Source organism: Pavona decussata, unplaced genomic scaffold (genome assembly GCF_977016875.1).
Source record: "Pavona decussata unplaced genomic scaffold, jaPavDecu1.1 SCAFFOLD_58, whole genome shotgun sequence".
Classification (NCBI taxonomy): domain Eukaryota; kingdom Metazoa; phylum Cnidaria; class Anthozoa; order Scleractinia; family Agariciidae; genus Pavona; species Pavona decussata.
Window position 1 is genome coordinate 3,436,002 of NW_028145480.1, and position 21,823 is coordinate 3,457,824.

General features: G+C 40.2%; 1 protein-coding gene and 2 long non-coding RNA genes across 5 annotated transcripts in view; 1 reads left to right on the top strand and 2 right to left on the bottom strand.

The window, feature by feature from the left end:
* On the top strand, nt 1-20,243 carry LOC146479717 (uncharacterized). Its single transcript, XR_014864875.1, has 3 exons — nt 1-256; nt 10,058-10,219; nt 19,605-20,243. It is a non-coding gene; the product is annotated as an uncharacterized LOC146479717 (long non-coding RNA).
* The window catches only part of LOC146479714 (uncharacterized), a 105,069-nt gene that overhangs the window by 70,271 nt on the left and 12,975 nt on the right, over nt 1-21,823 (bottom strand). The window lies entirely within an intron of this gene.
* The window catches only part of LOC146479718 (uncharacterized), a 26,468-nt gene continuing 18,290 nt past the window's right edge, over nt 13,646-21,823 (bottom strand). For all 3 annotated transcript variants that reach the window (XM_085110550.1, XM_085110551.1, XM_085110552.1), the window contains 4 exons: nt 20,454-20,537; nt 20,254-20,342; nt 18,886-18,928; nt 13,646-13,729 (listed from right to left, as the gene is read on the bottom strand). In XM_085110550.1, coding sequence (XP_084966676.1) covers nt 13,697-13,729; nt 18,886-18,928; nt 20,254-20,342; nt 20,454-20,537 — 249 coding nt within the window. In that variant the 3' untranslated portion in view covers nt 13,646-13,696. The remainder of the gene's footprint in view (nt 13,730-18,885; nt 18,929-20,253; nt 20,343-20,453; nt 20,538-21,823) is intronic.

The window sequence follows — 21,823 nt, forward strand, 5'->3', positions numbered from 1 at the left end:
TACCGAGTGTCGTTCTCGACCACAGAGCAGAGCTTTCTGCACCTGAGTTACCTGCGCAAGGCGCCGGACTAACCCGGCTTCAGCAGTCATGCGCAAAACGAGAACGACTGAGCGAAATCATGCACTGTCACCATGTTTCCGAGTGCCGCGAGTTTTCGAATATTTAACCAGATGGACGTGAAATGTTTGGATCTTGATCACTGAAGCTGTTCGGTATTTTGCTAAACGGTGGCGTGGATTTGAAATACAACCTCAGGTATGTAAATTTGCTTTGTTGAATTCAGTTCACTGTGTCGATTGAAATCACTTGAACATTTACGGTATACTGTATACAAATTGCATACAGTGCTCGAATTATCATTATCGTTTGTAGATGCCATAGTTTGTCTTCAGCCCGTACATTCCATGCGTTTCAGTTTGATATTCTAGTTCACCGCTGCAACAATCTTTCATCTCACACTGAGTACTAACTAAATATGACATCAGTAAATGAACCGAATGAACATGTTTTCAATATGACCTTGTTCCTTTTGGAACGTCGTACAGTTTAAACGAGTTTACTAAACTTATGTGAGTCCACTGAGAAATTCATTAATTACTAGAGGGAACTGAAAAACAAACAGCTTCCAGACTTTAGTTGTACTTCAAGAAAGGAATTTAAATCACGAGTCGCCTTACCAATTATTCTAGATATACATAACATTCGGACATGTTAACAAAGGAGCTGGGTGTTTATCCTGTTTTAAACATTCAGGAGCCAGTAAAATCAGTCACTTAACTTTAGATGATATGCAAGTTTGTTCTTGTTTGGGTCTTGTGTCGTTTACATGGCGAGGGTCTCAAAATGATGCGACACACGTTTTTGCAGTTTTGTTGCGAGGAACCTAGTTGTTTGGAGGACGTCCAATTCAGAGCCGCGAAACTGGAGAAAACGCTCTTGCAAACTTGAAATGACAGAGAACGCTCTGATTTCGCGGCTACGACACTGATTGGAAGTGTTGCCGTAATGGACCGATTTCTCGTATTTCGAGCAGCTCTTGCAAAATGTTTGAAAAACTTGCTCCGATAAATTCGCTTCAAAATTGACTTCAAATCGCTTGCAAGTCGCCGTGACAGGAAAAGTGCATAGCTTATTTAATCTTTTTACCTTTCTTTCGGATCTATTGAAGAGAACAATTGAGACAATTGACGGACTGAGACTGGCCGCAGTGTCTTTTCGTACGATTTATGAGTGGCTACCGCAACACGTGGATCTGATCACTGACCTACTGTAAGCAAACATTTTACTTTTTCGACATACTAAGATGCTAATTTAGAAATAGGTCACGCTACAAATTATGTTATAGACGTATTGCGTGGTTCAAATGCTCTAACTAATTAAGTTTTACGTCTTTAACAGCTTAGTAGCTTTAACAGCTCAGAAGTGGAATGCCTTTGAGGAGGAGATAAACTCAGTACAGTTTCACTGAATTCCTCGTGGTCGTTAGATTCCTGCAATTCTAGTTATCGCTTTTTTTTGTCATGGAGCTATGTTGCGTGGCGTATTCAGTGATGCCATAATCTAGTCTAATTCAATCCTTTGGTAACCCGGACAAGATGCATTAAACTTTGGCCCCTCCTTAAAAAAAAATTGATATCTTCTGAGAAATTCCAAGCGTACTTTTCAGTGTCACTCTTGTATACAGCTTCATTAACTTTCAACCGCAGTCAGAGCTTATGCGGAAGATAACAGATAGTTAAAATCTTGAGATCGGTCAAGTATACTGATCTTACATAGTTGCTAATTATAATCGTTTGTGTAAACATGGAGTTGCACGGTTGCCGGCCGGTTACCGGTTGAATTGCATGTCAACCTGATCAACAGTGAATCATGCGTTGTCATTTTTCCGGAGTTTGGGTTTGTTCTTCTACTAAGCCATTCAATTCATCGTTGTGTTATCTTCGGATTTGATCTTTCATGGGAATGCCCTTGGACAATGCAGGCGATTTGTTCCTCCAAAGATGCATGAATGATATGACAAGGTACAAGTTTGTAGTCGAAATTAAAGCAAAAGTTTCGTCGTTGTTCTATAACTTTCCTCGTAGCCCTTTTGGAGAGTTTAGAAACTGCCGCTGCAAATTTAAAATTGTTCCTTCAGTTGGCTAATGCTTATTGTTTGCGTCACTGGTTCTGAGATGCAGTGCCTCTTCGACATCAGGAAAGACAGGGACGGGAGAGAGAAAATTGAGAACTGCCATCACTTAAAGCACGATATGAAACGGATTTAGAAGTGCCGATCGGTCTTGGTCATTCCAGTAGTCATTGGTACATTGGGTGCGATCTCGGGAGGACTTTGGAAATAGTTGCTGGGGATGCCCTACAAAATGGACGCGTGCCTGTTTGCTGTGGACCGCCAGAATTCTGAGAAAAGTGCTAGATAGCTAAGTTAATGACAGTTAGTCAAGGAAGAACAGAAGGTGCAGAGCATCCTAGGCCACGGGTGGTGGCCCGATGTTCTGCAACTGACTTCTTTCTCAAGCAGTGACTGAGTAACACATAAAAATAAAATATAATAATAGCCAGGATGCTCTCGTCACTGGCCGTGGTTTTCAGAGAGATCCTGAATAAATACAAAAACATTAACTAGATAACTGAAAATTGAAAACAACATTTAAAAAATTACAGTTACTAGGTAAAAGTTAAATGAGAACAAGTTAATGTCGAGAAAGAGGTTGTTGTTGTTCATCGTGGTGGATACAATAACAATAAGTGTATTATCGTTTGTCTCACGATATAGTCACTTTGAGATGTAAATTGCGACGTTTCGACTGCTTAGTGCTAGTCTTCATCATCTCAATACGAAGTCCAAGAGGTCCGCAATTTGGGCAGGTGTTAGCATCGTGCGGTCAGCAAGCGTGGGGTCGCTCTCCAGCTCCCATAGCGTGGTTTGTACGGCACCCTCGATAGGGACGTTGGCAAACAGCGACCCTACGTCGACGGACACCATGATCTCGTGGTTCTGGATCTTCACAGTGCTGATGATGGATACGAAGTCGGAGCTTCCTGTTAGGGGAGATAGCCAAGAAAGCAGACAAATCATATGCAAAGGTGTAGACGCAGGACACAGTAGGCCTAAGCGGTGTGTTGGCCTTCTGGATCTTAGGTAAACTATAGATCCTAGGTGGTTGTTTGTGTCCAGGTCTGATCTTGTTGTAAACAGCCACTGATATGTGTCCATGATGCTTCAGGGTGGGCAACGTCTGGGATAGTTTACGGGTAAGACTGTCTGTCAGGTCCTCGTTGAGCAGCTGGTACGGTCCGGAATACATACATACATACATACATACATACATACATACATACATACATACATACATACATACATACATACATACATACATACATACATACATACATACATACATACATACATACATACATACATACATACATACATACATATATACATACATACATACATATATACATACATGCATGCATACATGCTCCCTAAGTGGGTTTTTCAGCTCAATAAGCGTTGACATCTTGGCGTGGTATGTGTCACTTTCCAAGACTACGTTGGCACGACCTTTACCCGCCTGGAGAACCATGACGGAATTGTCCTGCTGTTCCCTCGTGATGTTAGGCTTCGGTGGTTCAGCCTGTTGAAGGATGGTGTTAACAGCTCTCCTCACTGTGTCTGCTCGTTCCGCATCGAGGTGTCTGACCACTGATTCAACTTTGGCGATAATCTGGGTGGCTAGGTTGTTCGCAGAAGTCACGGCAAAATTCAGACCTTTCTTCAGTAGGGACACCTCAGCTTCGTTAAGGGACCTGGATGACGAGTTGATGACTCAGTTAGTTTTGTCAAAAAAGAATGTTGTTATTGGTGAAACAGAAGCCTATTTCTCGCGTGGTGGTATTAAAGACTCGCTGGGTGTTGGATCTGATTTTGGTGAGTACCTCCGCTGCGTCCTCTGCTGAAGGAGCAGTTTTTATGCTTTACTTGCTTCTTCACATCTCCCTTGGCTCTCTGCGTCAGTCGGATCCTTTCCACCAGAAATCTCATGGATGCTAGTTCAGCGACGCTGCGTGGGCCTTTGGTGGGAATCGAACGAGTGGCCGAATCTAGAGATCTCTAGGAACAATATGAAAAGAAAGGTGAGATGTTTGGTATAGCGTGCCAGCTTGCGAATCAACCCTTAGGGCTGTGCGCCAATATTTCAGGTCGATGTGGAGGAAGAGGTTGTTGTTGTTCATCGTGGCAGATACAACATAATAAGTGTATTGTCGTTTGTCTTACGATGTAAATCGCGACGTTTCGACTGCTTACTGCTAGTCTTCATCAGGCGATGAGGTCGACTGGTTACGAACAAGTTTATAGAAAAACATTTCATTTTTTTCAGGTTTTCTAAAGAGCGTTGAAGAGGTGAACCGAGCTCCTTTTAAATGGAGTAAACAAATGTTTGCTGTCCCCAGTTATGTCTCGCCAAAGGCAATCGGACATCAATTTTTTTCCTCGAGTGTTACATAGCCTCCAAGTTCCAGAACAAAGATTTTTACTTTCATTTAAAAATACCATCGCCAAAGAACCAAGCCAGTGGTGAATTAAATGAGTATTGCTGTAGTATTCTGTGCACGTTCACCATTGACTACCCTCTGACTTAAATCAAAGGCTCCTCTGAGCCAACTCGTGAATCAGTGCAGATGACACATCAGTAATTGAAATTAAGACGGCTACGGAAACTTCCTTGAAAGCTAAAAGAAATTATATCTTTTCCCGATTATGTAACGAGAAATAACCATTCTTGTACATGTACTATAAAAATGATTGTAAAATCATTCTCTACAGATTGAATAAGATTATTCTGTTGCGCCGATCACAAAAAATTCACGTGTTTTTTTATTCAAAGTTCATAGAAGCACGCCATGTGCAGCTACGTCATGCAAATTCGTGTCCGATAGTCCGGGGCTAGTGGATTCTGACTATCACTAGCTCATCAGTTTTTTGGGGAATTAAAATTATAAAATTACTGTAAGGCATACTTTTTTTAACTTCCAGGTAGATTTGTGTGAACCGAACGCTGTTTTTCAAGCTGATCTCACAAAGGGAAATCTGTTGAACAAAGTATCGCATTACATTTCATGCCCGACATATTAAAATGCGTGAAATTTTTCCTTTCGAGTTCAGTCCACGCAATCTTCAAGTAAAAATAATGAAATATGACTGACTCTTGCTAAATAAGAATTATTTATCGACCGCGTCCTTTTGCTTTGCCATTAAGGGAGTGTTCGTTATTTATGGGGAGGGGAGGGGCTGGCAAATGGGAGGGGAGGCAAGCGAAGTTTACTCCCCTATTTAGGTGGGGGGGGGGGGGGGCAGAAAGGTTTTACTCTGGATCTGGGGAAGAGCGGAGGGGGGGGGGGGAAGAAAAAAGTTTGAAGGTTGATATCATTAGTTTTGTTTTTTTTTTTTTAATTCTTCCAGAAACGCATGACATTTAATATACTTGTATCACAGTAAATCAAACCATAATCTCACACCAATAGTTTACACAGCAAATGGCTAAGTGTCTTCAAGTACTCGCGTTTTCGTTTCCAAAATGCGCTTTCAAGAGCCGAGGTCATGAGTTGTTCCTTTCAAGAATTCAGTTGATTTCTTTTTCTAGATGTTGTAGAATTATTTTGTATTGTAACTGAGTGAAGGTGTTGTCGCACCATTTTTACCACAAAAGGTCAAACTTCCTATGATACTTCCCCTGTATTGCTGTGATGATGCTGAAGAGGGACCGCCAAGTCCAGTCACTTCCCCTGAGAGTCGTTGGTCGTCAAGACCTGAGCACGAGAAGACAACCCGGCTGATAAAGTTGGTCAACAACCGATCGAGAACATGCCTTGAAAGGCCCCATTAACGGGATGTTACCAAGCGCTTTCAGTATCAAGCATTGTTCCATAACATCTGCTGAAGACCCTGGCCCCCATAGCAACACAACCAAAGACTAGTGGTTGCAATCATCGGAATGTCTTTGACACGCTGAAACAGTGGGTCTAAAAGGAAAAACAAAAGTAATGGAAAATACAAGCAAGTGTAAAACGATCGCCTGTGAAACCCGGAGCGAGGAGCAAGCATGACCGCAAGAGTCGACACTGAATGGCGAATTTGTGACCGAAGATAAGAGGACTCTCGGACTTGTTTTAGCGGTGCACGAGAGGTCCTAAACTATTATTTATAAGGACAAAAGTAGGCCTCTCTGATCGACCTTGCAACCGGGTCTATATAGCACTGGGATACCGTCTCTTTCAGAAACACGGAGTAATCAAGTCAATTAATATTACATTCTCACCACGCGACTAGTGTAAGTGGGTTTGGAGTTTGGGCGCGGTAAAAGGGGAGATCGATTAGGGTAATTTCAGGAGCCATAATCAGGGATGGAGACTGTAACAAGATGCCATTTTGACTTGTGGGGTTGTCCTCATGTGTTGTACCAAAAAGTCTATTTTTTAAAAAAATTGCACCATACGCGCGTGCACGCACGCGTGTAAATGGCCAGGATCGCGCGTGGAAAAATTGAAAAAAAAATTTATACCTGTTCAAAACGGCGTCCAAATTTTACAATTCTGCCATTGAATATATCCTCAGTGCCCACATTTAAGGAATTAGACTTCTACTACGAAAAGGTAACAATTGAAAGAAGATGGGGAAAGTTGGAATAAGCGGCATATTGATCACATGACTCTCACAGTAAAGTCAAAAAGGCGCCAAAACGGCGAATGAATGAAAAAAGCTTTACGAATATGTACTCAGACACGTGAAAACTTTTTTGACTTAAGTGAATTTTTTCTCAGATACTTTCCGCGTCACTTTTGCCAGTATGATATGGTTCAAATTGTTCCCGAAAAATGTCTAAAGTTCAGTTATTTTTTGTTGGCGAAAGTCTAAAAAGTTGTGGAAAGTTATGATGCTGCAATGTTGTTACGCAGTTTTCGCAACCTCCGTATTGAACTCTGTCAGCTTTCACTGTTTTCTTGCTCATGTTGAACTGGAAAAAGAGCTTTTTGCTTCTTCGAATCAAGTTCCGTGGAAATGCAAAGGAAGAAGCAAAACAACAACCGGCTTCATGAACGGACTTTCTAACCTGGAAAATCAAAATACGCTAAAAATTATACCTCCTCACATTCATAAAACCGCAGCCGGTTTCTGGGCTATAAACAAAGCCTACTACTGATGCCGGGATATAAATCAGTTCAGTGGAGGATGCATTTCACTGTGACCGACACCGAGTTGAAATATTTGGATCAGTTGGTTCTGGGTTTTAGTCAAAGCTACGTTTCTTTACCATCGGCTTTCGAACAATTGGGCCCTGGTTTCAATCACGTGTTGAAGAGGCTCCTTTGTGACCGCGAGGCCCCCCGCGTTTTCCCGCGAAAAAAGTATCTAGCCCCATTCCTCTCACGGGTCTCTCATGGACTCTTTGACCGTTCGCTGCAGAAACGTAACATTGTATTAAACTTCTCAAACGCCGAAAAGGGAGAGAGAACGCCTTTTGTCAAAAAGTAAGTTTGCAGAACTTTTATACGTTTTTTAAGCATCTAGACATGGACAAGCTATGAGGTCAAGCTTAGAAATGCAGCGAGGTCGCGCGCAAATTCCTAGAACCAGCTAGAACTGAAGCTCCAGTTCAATTGGATCGATAGCGGAATTTTAAGCTTTCAGTTTTCGAAAGCGTAGGATTTGTCCCTAACTAAAGTACGCTTAGACTTATATCGATCCAATCGATGAGAGAGAAGTTTTTAAAACCTTGCGGAAGAAAAAAGAACTCGCTCTCATCTGGGTAGACATCGACTTTGGCCGGTCGAAGCAAAAGCGAGGTGTGAAAAAATCACCGATACGCATATTAGCTTAATGCTTACATGTATATTAAAGCTTGTAACGCTTTTTAACCTTAAAGAGCTCGAGTCTTAATAAACTTATAAACTTACACAAACTTATTTTTGTCCAGCAATCAAAGGACAGAAAGGTTTGATGTATTTTAATTTCAGAGGACTAGAATGACCTATTGGTGCAATAAGGTGAAAGGTTAAGCCGATCTTGAGTTTGCCATCCTGAAAGACCTTTAAAAGCGTATTTATGTGTATTATGTACGATTTTTTTGCATGGAGAAGTTTTCACACTGCTTTATGGAGGATTTATAGTAAGATGTGCATACAACTCTGACAACTGTAATACTCTCCCACCATAAACAATATCATCATTGCAAAAGTGCATATACAAAACTAATCAGCATGAATGGTTTTGCGTTGTTATTTTTAACTTTTTTTTACTTGAGGTAGGACTAGATTAAGTTATGTTAGGTTGTTTTATGATTGCATCAACTTCTCTCAGTCACACACTCCTTGTCATGTCACGCAACACTGTTGTGATAGTAACATGGACATTTCCTACCAAATTACTTTCTAAATTCTGTTATATATCAGGGCCTGGTTGTTGGAAAGCCAATTAACATTATAAAAGTTACGTCAAAACTGAGGGTACAAAAAATCTTTTTGAAAAATCTTTATTGTTGTGTAATTAAACTTGAACCAAAGTTCTTGTTAATCCAGGATTAGCTTAATCAGGCTTTGAACAACTGGGCCCAGATTGTTTACAGTGTTCTTGCTGTGATAATATGTCACACACTCCTATTTATGTCACACAACACCACTATGACAAGTAGTCATCATCATCATCATCATCATAATAGTACTAATAAGCATTATTAAGACGTGATAAGAATTACATCCAAGCCGATGTGGTCATGTAGATATTTATAAAAGAAAAACAATTACATTTAAAATAAAATTAAAAATCTATGAATCCCCAATATACAGTATATACATGTAATTATATGCAAGTGCCATGGAGTCATTCCCAGAAGGGTAAATGGCATTGTATATCAGATTATTTTCATAGCCAACATACATGTAATCTTGTCTATCAACTTTATCTCAGCACTTCACTTAATTTTAATGGCACACAAAACTGCTCTGATAGGTTGTGTCAGGTTGATTATGCCAACAGAGTAAGGCGTGCTTGTTGTACAAAATTAATGTTACATTAATTAAACATCGATTTATGTCATTTGGGACTGCTGTTAGCCAGAAACAAGTCACACTCTCTGCCTATGGTTTACTTAAAGTAGTATTTACTGTAACATGATTAATTTGTTTAAATTGAATGGAATATAAGAAGATATAACAAAGAGACAAATTATTCTCTGTTACTCCGAGTTTCGTGCTCAGTCACTCATCAGACAGTATTTAATGGAGAATAAACCTGTCAAGTTATATATATACACGCGTCTATTGATTACAAAAAGCAGGTTGGTGCGGCTCTAATTACAAATAGGTGTGAGGAAAAAACTAATAGAGTGTTGTTTTTGACTCAATTGTTCCTAAGGTAAAACTTGTTTTCGTGGCGGCACTTGGAAATCTGTTCTGATCTTTTATTTAGGATTCTGTAGGGGTTTGCAGTAATTATCATTAGTTTCTCTGTTAAGCATAGGTTGCATCGTTCAGAAATGTTGTTGTAGGGTCTTGCACGTCTGATTATAGTCCATTTGATGTTGAAGTCTTGATTATTGTCACGTACAGTAGTTTCCAGATGTATTTGGAGAGCTCGGTGCTGTTCGTGTATTTCCTGTGTTTGAATGTCGCTTTGTGTTGTGAATGGAATATAAATAAAATCTTGTCCATCAACAATACCCTTATCACACCCTTGTGTCACACAATACTGTCGTGACAGATAACAGGACATTGCCTGAAAGATAATTTTCTTATGGTATGTTGCAGGGGTAATTTTGATTATGTTGCATTGTTTATATGAATGAGGAAACCTTCTTCACCAATGTTACATATTTGTCACGCACTCCTCATACTGTATGTCACGCAATACTGTTGAGACAGGTAACACTGACTATGGAAACTACTCTCAGTTTCACTAGAATTGTTCAAAGTATTAGTGACACTGACAGCTTGATTAGGCTTTTTTGTTATACAAAGTGATTACTAACTCCATTTTTGTGATTCTTTTCTTTACAGGCCAGAAATATTTTGGTCATGGTCTTTGGGTCCAGATGTGAACACTTGCAGACACAGTTCTGTATAATTTTCCAGAAAATAATGTCATCTAAGGCCAGAACAACCATGTAACAGCTCACTGTGGAAGGATTAGCAGTATATGTCTACTGAAGAGGCAGTGACGTGCAGGTTAGTGCATGTCATGTTTATTTAAATTTATTGAAGCTGCGAAGAGCAAATGTTGGGTTTGTCCTTGACATCACAGGCAATCTACTGTGGGATGTTAGTCCTATGTTTTGCTGTTGATGCATTCTCATGTCATCAGGGCAAGCTATATTTCCCAAAACAATGATTATGGTTTTTGTTTTCAAAGTGAGGAGCTACAACATGTAAATTGTAACAAGATAGTTCTAGTTGCTGCTGGAGTTTACAGGTCTGGGATGTTTACATCCTCGATGCTTTAATTAGGTCCCTATTAGTTATACAGTATTGCAAACTCACCCCTTTTGTTTTACTTGTCTGGTACATGTAACTCATTCTAAGGTTATTCCATTGAAAAAAGGAGTTAAATAATGAAATGTTATTTTGTTTTTAAAACTTTGCACACTATTATTCATTACTGACCTACACCAGGGTACAGTGTATGTCAGAAAAAATAATTCTTTTCAAATAATATGAACACCATTTATTGCACATCCAACTTTTCACCCTATGCATATATAAATATTTAAGAATTAAATTTTACAAACTGATTAGCTCCCTGTTGGCACAGCATGTCACTTTAATCTTTTAATCTTTAATTAGCATAATTGCCATTAGTAAAGCTAATCCGGCAATGGAGCGGCCAGGGAACGCACAATAGATTAATACATGCAGTACATATAAAGAACTAGGTTACATTATTGATTGATTTCATAAAGTAATTCAAAAGCCTGGAAGTGTGTTGGATACTCCACTGATAAATTCCAAGTTAAAGTAAGAGCCAGACTTGATGACGTCAGGTGGTAACGCATACCATGCTGGGATCGTTCTTACATAACATCACTACATCAATATTGCACAGGTCATGGGTTCAAATCCCATTCAAGCCTGAATTTTTAAGGCTTTCTTTTTGAAACTGCGTACTGGTAAGTTGCCTCTCGTTTATTAATTCTTTCACCTCGGGATGTGAAAAAGGTGTCCATACAGTGTAACTGGAACTGGCCGCTTACTGGAGTGGTTCTCGCAAGCGGTCACTAGAGGTGTAAGGGATAGATGGCTGTTATGGGGGCTTGCCTAGCTAACAATAAACATTGGGAATTCAAAAAAATACCACGGTGCTACAGTGTTAATGACTTTTTGTTTTATTACCTTATACAATGCCAAGAAAATGATGACAACTAATTAAAGCACTGTAAAATCATTGTGACGAGCAACAATGTGAGGTTGATTCAAAATGAGATTCAGACGCTTATGGGACTTCCACTCACAGGAGCTAATAAAAACAAAGGAACGTCATCACAGCTTGATAGCTTGATATATAGCTCAGTTGTTGGAGCAATGATGGAAACTGTCCAAGGTTTTCTTAAAGTGTCCAAGTTGGCCAACAAGGGCCAATTTGAGTGATATTCAATTCGCGATTTGCCTAAGTTCAAAACAGGCAACGAACTTAAGCAATATTTGGTAGAAAATTATTCGGAAGAATTAAGTCAGCACTGTATTTTTTATTGCAAAGAATGAGAATGGTAAATTATTGATTATGAAAATGAGGTACGTTATTGTTAAAACACTACCCACAAATCCAGTGGGTCTCATCGTTCACGGTTTATGCTTTGTACGTTTTTGCAATAGAGTGTATTTGAATTTCCTATATACATGTACATGTATACATGATCTTTCACTTCCATTTCTTTGCCTCTTCTAGTGAATTACAATTTCACAAAATAACTGAGACCAGTAGTACCAGGTGGCTTCCAGGTAACGTTTTTGGTAGTCCCCTGTAGCTCAGTGGTAGAGCATCCAAACTCCTGATAGGAGCACTCGGATTTCCTTTTCTGAGTTTGCCTGTGTCACCCACTGTCAATAATACATCATTCTTATTTGTTCACCAGTCTTTAAAATATACCATCACAAATTAATTCCATTGTGCATATTTCAGATTTCAAATTTTGCAGCTGCTTTAGTTAGTCAGGTGTACATGTATATACAGTGTACTTAACTGTGTTGTTCTCATGTTTATTAATACATCTAATTATTAAAAATAATTATTTCATTATTTCATTACTGTGTGTAACAGTAAATAAGTGTTTAAAAGCTTAACCTTGAGTGAGAGGCACCCATTGCTAACAGAAAGTTACCTGTAATTCCTAGCAATGAAGAAATATAGTTACTGCAGTGTGTTACAGAAGTATAACGGTTGCCAAAAGGACAAAACAAGTTACACGTTTTTAAGAAATGGTGGGGTACTTTGAACAATTGTGCACTTCCACTACCAAAAAGCAGGTGTAAATAGTGACTCCATAAGAATAACTGAAAAATAATTATTGTTAAAAAGTTTCATGAATAAAAATGGGGAGAGGGGTGTGGGGGGGGGGGGGGGTTGCCCTGTGATACTCGTTGAAGCGAGAGAGATGAGGAAGTTTTTTTCCAAGGTAAGCATGATCAAAATAAAGCTGCAACAATCTGTATGTGTATGCCTACATGTGCATGCTAATGATGCAACGAGTTATTTGCAGTAAGTACAGTGTATGTTGATCTACAGTGTATTTCAGTGGAATCACCCGGCTAAATGCTAGAAGTAAAAACTATTAAATGCTGTTCTGGAAGGAAAAAACGACTTTTGTTTAACTTTTATGATGCAACATACATTGTTAACTTGTAAACTGGTTGAGTTGTGCTAATTTAAAATATGTGATGGATCTTAAGCATACAGGCTTGGAGGACCTCCCCCTCCCCCCTTATTAGAGAAAAATTAATAGGAACCGTCCACCTGAGAATCAGAAGTTCAATCCAAACATCCAAAAAGTATTTTTCATCCCCCACTTTCTCTCTACTACAGTGATGAAACATGTACATATAATGTATGTATGTGATATAATCTTAGGGGACTGGCCTATTTAATTGGTAAGGGCAGTGCATGGTTATACATGCATATAATTATAATGCCTGCATCATCCATTACATTTTGTCAAACGTTTAACTGATTAATAGCCCCATGAATGTCAGTTGTGCACTGAATTAGTAGTCAGTAATTGACAATCTTATTGCAGTAAAATAGTTATTTTCCATCACATGGTGAGAATTATAGTTGCCTTCTCAAATCATGCTTCCAACAATGATCTCATCACATCGTCACCCAAAATGAATGTATCTTTTATTGATGTTTAAAATTACTTTTTTGAGGAGCTTAATGTACATGTACAACTATACAAAACAGCCCTGTTTACCATTAATTTTAATAGACTGTAATTATTTTAATATTTTAATTTTTTTAACTCACATCTCATTATAATAATAATTATAAAGTATTCCTTTTCCCTTATTAAGCTACTGCAATTTGAAAAATTCTAGAATGTGCAGATCCATGTACTTTGTAAAAATACATCTGTCTATTGTAGAAAACTGTAACAAAGTTGTCCATATTAGCTTGAACTACATCAAGGATTCTTGCTGTCAGACCTTCTAATCAAGGGCATCAGCTGGAAAGCCATGTCCCTATGTGTATAAATTTAAGAACGAAATTTCCACTGAATGAGTGCATTTGTTCTGTTAAAAATTTATGTGTATGGTGTATGAAGAGGGAAAACATTAAAGGCTGCTTTTTGGGTGGGAGTGGGGTGGGGATTTAGATAATACATGAACGTGGCATTTGTAACGTTGTTGTTTTAATGAAAGCTACTCGCAAGACATTGTTGAAATGTTGAAGGTTCATTAAGTGAGAAAGAGAGAGCACACACACATAAAGCCGCCGTTACACGTTGAAACTTTTAGCTGAAACTTGTGTGCAACGGCGAACGAGACCAGTTTCATGAAGTGGTGTTACACGGTGAAACTCTTGTTTTTTTACCACTGCGACCGTTGCGAGCCGTTGCAAAAGTAGGAAGCGGTTCTACTTTTCGTGAAACTTGTTTCGCAACGGAAGTTTGAAAAAGTTTCACGAAACTGACCATGTTACACGGTGCAACGCCTGCTGAAACTTGTTTCACAGCGCCGTTGCACACAAGTTTCAGCTAAAAGTGTCAACGTGTAACGGCGGTTTAAATTATGCGCAGCTTAATATATACAATTTGGCGAATGCCACACAGGACATTGGCATGTGCTAATTAGCAAAATTCATATTGACACATCTTTCCTTGACAAAAAAGAAAAAAACCAAAAACAGAGAGAAACAAAAAAAGTCATAAAGTCATTGATAATTCTCCGCCAGAAGAATTAGAGTCCCCAAAAGTAAACAAAGTCCTCACTGGTCCTTATATATGAATCAGGTATGACATAACAAAATCCTTAAAACATTCAGGAGGTCTTCTCTGTCTTGTTGATCTCCTACTCGGCAGGACAACATCCTCAGCTTCAGAAGATAGCGCCATGGACTCAGTTACTAGATGTGGCGTTGACGATTCAGCAACAGGAGAAGGCATTACTGGTTCAGCAAAAGGGGCAGGAAGGGCAGTAGCCGGCGGTGTGACAGCAACCCGTTCAAATTCAGCAACTGGTTCTTCAAATGCTTGCGCTCTCAGTGGTTCCCCAGTGCGCCATATGTCTTTGCGATTGCGACAGTGAACAGCTCCATCGATTAGAACATCGTATGATCTGGGGGCAACTTCCCTGAGACATTCAGCTTGTTTCCAGGTTCCAGCAGGTGAACGAACGCGAACAGTCTCGCCAGGCTTTACAGGTAAAAGAGAGCGCTTTCCACGGTTGTAGTACCAGCGCTGTCGCTCTTTCCGGGCACGCAGTTGATAAGCATCATTGGCGAGGCTAAATCCAGGGGTCAAAAGAGTTCCGGGAGTCGGCAACAAAGTCTTACAGCGGCGACCCAAAAGACGTTGGACAGAACTCAAATCCATGCCCTCACTCGGGGTGTTCCGCCAATCCAAGAGTGCCTGGAATTCGCTGACACCAGCTGCACGGCATTTTGTAAAGAGGTGTTCAACGGTGCGTACGGTGTTCTCGGCCTTGCCATTTCTTTGAGGATAACGGGGACTCGAAGTAACGTGCTCAAAGTTCCACTGGTCTGCGAATTTGGCCAACTCAGACGAAGCAAAACAAGGCCCATCGTCCGTAACCAAGGTATCCGGCACTCCAAAACGGCTAAATATAGCCATCAGACTTCTGATCACGGACTTAGAGGTTTCCAAAGAGAGGGAATCAACCTCTATAAAGTTACTAAAATAGTGGACGACCACCAACAGTACTCAGCCAGAGTGGAAACAGGTATCCGCAGCAACCCTGGTACAAGGACGAGATGAAGTTGGCGAAGGCAGCCCCCAAGGCCAGTGTGACTCGAGTGAGCCAGAGACATAAACTCCTTTCGGAGTGAACTGGGAACAAACAGACGAGATCCGCGGAAGACCAGTTTTCCTTGAACGATCAGCTCACAACGAAACTGGAAGGAAGGGTGCAAAACAGGTTTGCACTTGCAAATGTCACTGGGCCAGCCTTGTAGAATGACTCGTCGAAGATCAATACAAACTGGATCACAGGCTGATTCTTCCTCAATTCACGCCAGCCGAGAGGGAGGGACCCGCAAGTTCTCAATATGGTCTACGAGTTCCAGAGACTTCACCTCCTCTGAAGGCAACATTTCCTTGAGATACGCACGGCTTAGCGTATCCGCGATGTACATAAGGGGACCTCTCTTGTACCTGACTTAAAGATTGTAGTCGTAATAGCATGCGCTGAAGTCTTGCCGGTGCGGCACAGAGACTCTTCTTGAAGATTTCTTCTAGAGGCTTGTGATCAGTTGCCACATGCACAACATCACGCCCAAAGATATACTTGTCGAACTTCTCGCCTGCAAACACAATAGCCAGGAGCTCCTTCTCAATTTGTGCCTACCTGGTCTCAGTTTGGGTAAAGGCTCTGGATGCGAAACTCACTGGCTGCTGAAGCTGAAGCAAAGCAGCTCCCAGCCCAGTCTCAGAGGCGTCACACTGGAGAGAAACCTCATCTTGCAGGTTATGATAACGCAGAACCAGGGCTTGGGTGATGGCAGTCTTGATATCACTCCATGCTTTCTCCTAGGTTTCAGACCAAACCCATTCAGCGTTTTTACAGGCCAGCTGACGAAGCGGGTGGGCCATATCAGAAAGGCGGGGCAGGAATTTAGCCAAGTACTGAACGGTTCCATTGAAACGCAGTAAACTCTTCACGTCAGTGGGGCGTGGCATCTCAATAATAGCTTTCACTTTCTCAGGATGAATTTTCAGATCAGATTATGTAGCATAGTGGCCTATCAGAGGGACTTCTTCCAAGCACAGTTGAAGTTTTTCCACAGCAAGCTTGATGCCACGTTCAGAACATCGTTGAAGAAAAGCAACAAGGGTCTCGTTGTGATCACGAATAGCTTCCTCAAGCGTGTCCCCGAAACCAGCAACTATGAAATCATCCGCCACAACCTCAGTACTGCTAAGTCCCTCAATCAGTTCGTGCATGCGCCGTTGGAAGACTTCAGGAGCAGAACTTATTCCAAAAGGCATCCTGCACCAGCGATAGCGCCCAGAAGGGGTGTGAAAAGTAGTCAGATAAGAAGACTCCTCGTCTAAATTGACGTGCCAAAACCCATTCTTTGCATCGAGGAGTGAGAATACTTTAGCTCCATGAAGGCGAGTAGCAATTTCCTCTATGGTAGGCATAGGGTAGATCTCCCGAAGAATCGCCTTGTTCAGATCCTTTGGGTCCAGGTATATTCTACTTTTACCATTCTTCTTCAGAACGGCTAACATGGATGAGATCCAGGGCGTTGGTGTTGTGACTGGTTTAATGACTCTGGTGCTATGTAGTTCTTCAAGGCTCTCTTTGATCTTAGCGCGAAGGGCGTCTTGACCTCCACGGGGGGCATGTTGAATTGGTCTTGCTGAATCACTAAGTCGGATGTGGTACTCGCCCTCAAGCAGACCAAGGCCTTCGTCCAAAACATCGGGAAACATCTCTATGACCTGCTCCTTGGAAGGTGGCCTGGAGCTAGACATCACGTCTTGGACAGAAAAAACTTGACCGCCACTAGTATCAGGCAGACGAATAGCGTCAGAAACCTTAATTTCAACCACACCCATTCCTCCACAGGCCGATTTGCCCAAAATGGGACGACAGCGTTTGCTTTCCACAAGATGACACAGCAACAGACATGTGAATGATCCTCTCCAAACTTGGATCTTCGCATTTCCTGACACTGAAATATTTCCACCATCATACGATACAATGGACGACTTTGCTGGGTTAACCTGCCAATGAAGTCAAAATCACCGGTTGCCTTCTTGTAAATGTGCACAGCTAAGACGTTCCGGTTTCAATCTCAAACCATATGAAGTTTCCACTTGAGACCTTCAGCGTCACCAGGTTCGAGTCACAACTCTGGGCTGACACCTTGAACACTTGAAAAACTGGGAGCTCATCGTCCTCCTTGACCTGTGACACTCTCTTTGAGGCAGAACAAGTAGGGCATTTCTTAGCAAAGTGGTTCTCTCTTCCGCACTTTATGCACTTTTTGCCCCACGCAGGGCTAGCTTCGCGCTTACTCTCGTGTTTTCTCCCGCAAAATCTGCAAGGGTAGCAAAGTTGATTTACGGGAGGCAGTTTATCAGAAGACTTCTCTTCGGCAGACTTCTCATTGTCCTTGATTAGATGAATGTTGGTGCGTTGAGCTCGCTCGCCTCCTTAATCTGTGTTTAAGAGATCTCTGATGCGCGACAAAAATCCGGCGTCTTTGCGAGACTGAGTTCGGGTTAAGGCAAAAGCCAAATATAATTCTGTCTCTTAGGATGTCATCGGTGTAATAACATCAAAGGCACACTTATCTGCAATCTGACGAAGGGCAGTCACATAACGGTCAAATGACTCGCCAGACTCTTGTTGGTGCAAGTTGAAGCGATGGCGCTCGAATGGAATATTCTTTCTAGGATTACAATAGTTATCGAATCGCTCTAAGACACCTTTGATATCCTTCTTTTGGGTAGCCGTTAGATTCCAAGTTTTGAATACTTTTCTTCCTTCTGTTCCAATCGCAGTTAGAAGTGCAGCTACTTGGACGTCTCCTTCTTCTTTGTTGACTTAAGAATCAACGCTGTAGTGTTCCCACATTTCCTTCCACTCGGCCCATTTTTCTGCAACCTTGGGATCGGTTATTTCCAGACTGTGTGGCGCCGGCAGTGAGTGAAGAAAAGCCATCGGTCGATCCTACTCTTGACACCATGTAATGTTGTTTTAATGAAAGCTACTCGCAAGACATTGTTGAAACGTTGAAGGTTCGCCGAGCAAGAAAGAGTGAGCACACACACATAAATTATGCGCAGCTTAATATATACAAGTTGGCGAATGCCACGTAGGACATTGACATGTGCTAATTAGCAAAATACATATCGACACAGCATTGTCCCTTAATATGTAACAATAACTGTAAGCAACAAAAGTTTCTTGAAGGTGTCCTTGGTTCAGTATATTAAATGATCATGGCTGCTTTTAAAATTCTGACTAATGTACATATATCTGTCATCTCCTCCATGTTGTTAAGTGAACAGAAATAAATTGAAACTTGCAAAATGGAATGTATTTAATATCTGAGTTCATCTTTTGGTCTCTGTCTTAATTCAGACTTGCTCAAGACTTTCAAGGGGTAAATTAGAGTTATTAATAGTCAACATGCAGAAACTCACTTGTCGAAAGGAATTTCCAGCTTGAATTCGTTTTTCTGCCCCACTGTAATTTAAACAGGAATAAACCTGCATTTAGTAAATTATTGCATTTATATGGATCTTTAACAGGAATAATCATCTGATCAATGATGCTGAATATACTGAGGAAAAATATAAATATTAAATATAAGTTGGATTGAGGGAGGGAGGCAGGGTGGCAGGGAGAGGAGAGGAGCCCTTGAGGAAGGTAGGGAGGGGTAGATGGCCAATTGGGTGATTGGCAGTTAACACAAAGTGGTTGTGTTGGAATTGACAATTTGATTACAAATTCTTTAATTTCTCAGTGTTATTGATGATGACCGTCAATCTTTCAAAGCAGTGTTTATAACAATAATAACTATTACTCTGCTTTTGGCTGGATGTTTCAAATAGTGATTCTAATGGCCATACTGCTTTAAATTATTTATTTCTTCAAGTTACAATTCTGCAGTATAAAGGCTAATACAGACATGTAGTTGTGAAAGAAGGTTGTGCCCAAGTTTTCTAATGGCGGAAGTAGAAAGGAGCAGAAGGCAAGGGTGAGGGTGCAAGGTGCAATAAATCGATAACATGTCAATAAAACAAAAATACATGTTAAATAAATAAAAATTACTTTACTTAAGTGTCCGTGGTAGGTAGTTAGCTCAGAGCACTAAAAGGGGGCACTCTTCAGATCGAAATAGAATTTCAATTTTTTTTAGGGGGGGGGGGGAGGGAACTGGAGTACCCAGAGAAAAACTTCTTGGACCAGAGATGAGAATCAACAAGAAACTTGACCCACATGATTATGACTAGAGTCTGCGAATTGGATAAGGCCACATTAGTAGGAGGCGAGTGCTCTCACCACTGCACCATCCCTGCTCCCCTTGAATTAACATATGTGTTGACAAATTTTACCATTTTAAGTACACTGTAATGATAACACTAACAAAAATGATAATGATCCTGAAGGTATTATAGTGATAGTGATGATGATTAAATTATCTGGTTTATTGTTGCAATATTAAGCACAGCGATGCTAAAATTGGGTACACTATAATTCACTAAAAGAAATCTCAGTCGAACGTGTTTTAGGAGGGACATGATTCATGTTTCAATTGCAAAATTAATGTGCATTAATACTTATAATACTTCCTTTCATTTACCTCAGTGCATTGAGAAATGTAATCTTAGCAGTTTAATACATCTAAGACATTTTTAGATAGATGGCTAATTAAACTCTAAAAGATTTTAAACAGAACAAATTTTAAACTGATCAGTAAAATACAACTTTTTTTACACTGAGGAATTTTATTTGTGCTAAAGTCATGGTGGCAGTATACACGTAACAGTCTGGCTTAATTAACTTACCACACAACTTGCAGCGGTTGTAAATTTGCTTCTGTACATAAACGCATAGGGTATCCCTTCTGGGTTACTGGTAATAATGATAAACTATTCTGTGTAAAGAAAATAGTAACAAGAAAGCATGAGCTTTATTTTGCCACGTAATTTCCATTAAAGTCAGTTTAACTGAATTAGGCTTAATTCATATCACCCATGAGCCCTACCTGTGTCCCCCCTGTTCCAATTAACCTTTCCATAGGATGACATACAGGTTTTCCCTTCATAGATAAATGATATACATGTAATATCTGTAGAAAGAAATAATTGAGGAACAATGACCTCCATTTTATCACATTTTACAAGTTCAAGTTGTTTACATGTATATAGACTGCAGGCGGGCATTGGATGTTTGCACCAAACAGGTAAATGCAGGGTCTTCTCTTCAGGGAGGATAGAGAAAAGCCTGGGAAGGATCGACTTACAATTGCAGAAAAAATTTAAAGTTTTAGTAAGAGTGAAAAGTTAAAATAACACCATTTGGGTAGCAGTTTAAGGGGAAATTTAGTTTATGCATGAAACAATGATTATGCATGTCTTATGATAAGCAGATGGAGTGTACATGTAAATCCTCCAAAATGGATTGAAAGGAAAAACAATCCTTTTAGCAAATTCTTGCTAACAAGATCGATCCTGGACATAAATGAACTATCTACATGTAAAAGTCCTCTATTCAAACACAGTACAAGCTGTTTAACTGGGAAGGAATGCTCATTCTCTCACTTGACCTAGCTAACTCTGCCAGTAAGGTCTTTTTTATCATATGGCCGATCTTAAACTATTTGTAACTGATTTTTTTATAGAAGATGTGATTGTGCCAAAATTCAAACTACGAAAAGTAACATTTATTTTGATGCACAATTTAGATCCCTAATGTGAATAGCAAAATTGATTCAAATTTTATTGCATTGGGCCATCTAGTGTCTTTCCAGCAGGGCCGACATAGCTTTTTTCCTGCCTCACTTACATTAATGCATATGGCCCTCATATAGGGAATTTCTTGATACATTTTTAGCTTTGCAAAGAAAGCATTACAAAGGGTTGTTTGGATTCTGGTTATGATGCATGTAATAGATATTGGCCTCTGAATGTGAGACGTGTGTAGTAACAAATGTTATAAACAGCACCACAAGAAAGTACTACTCAGTGGCCTTCATTTGAATGGTCACACTTCAGGATTGCACCCACATACTCGAAAGCTACAAGCCTCTCTGCAGAGCTTAATAGACAGTACCCTAGGAAACTACTCATGCTCTTTGGCTTTCATTTGAATGGCCACACTTCAGCATTTCATTCATAGACTCGAAAGCTAGAACCATGCCAATTTGTGCAGCATTATAGACAGTATCCCCAGTAAAGTTCTGCTCAATGGCTTCCATTTTAGTGGTCACACTTTAAGATTTCATTCAAAGACTCAAAAGTTAGAACCATCTTATAATTATAGCAAAAAGAACAGCAGGGCTACTGGAAAGTACTGCTCAGTAGCTTTCATTTGAATGGTCGTACTTTAGTATTTTATTCAAAGACTCAAAAGTTA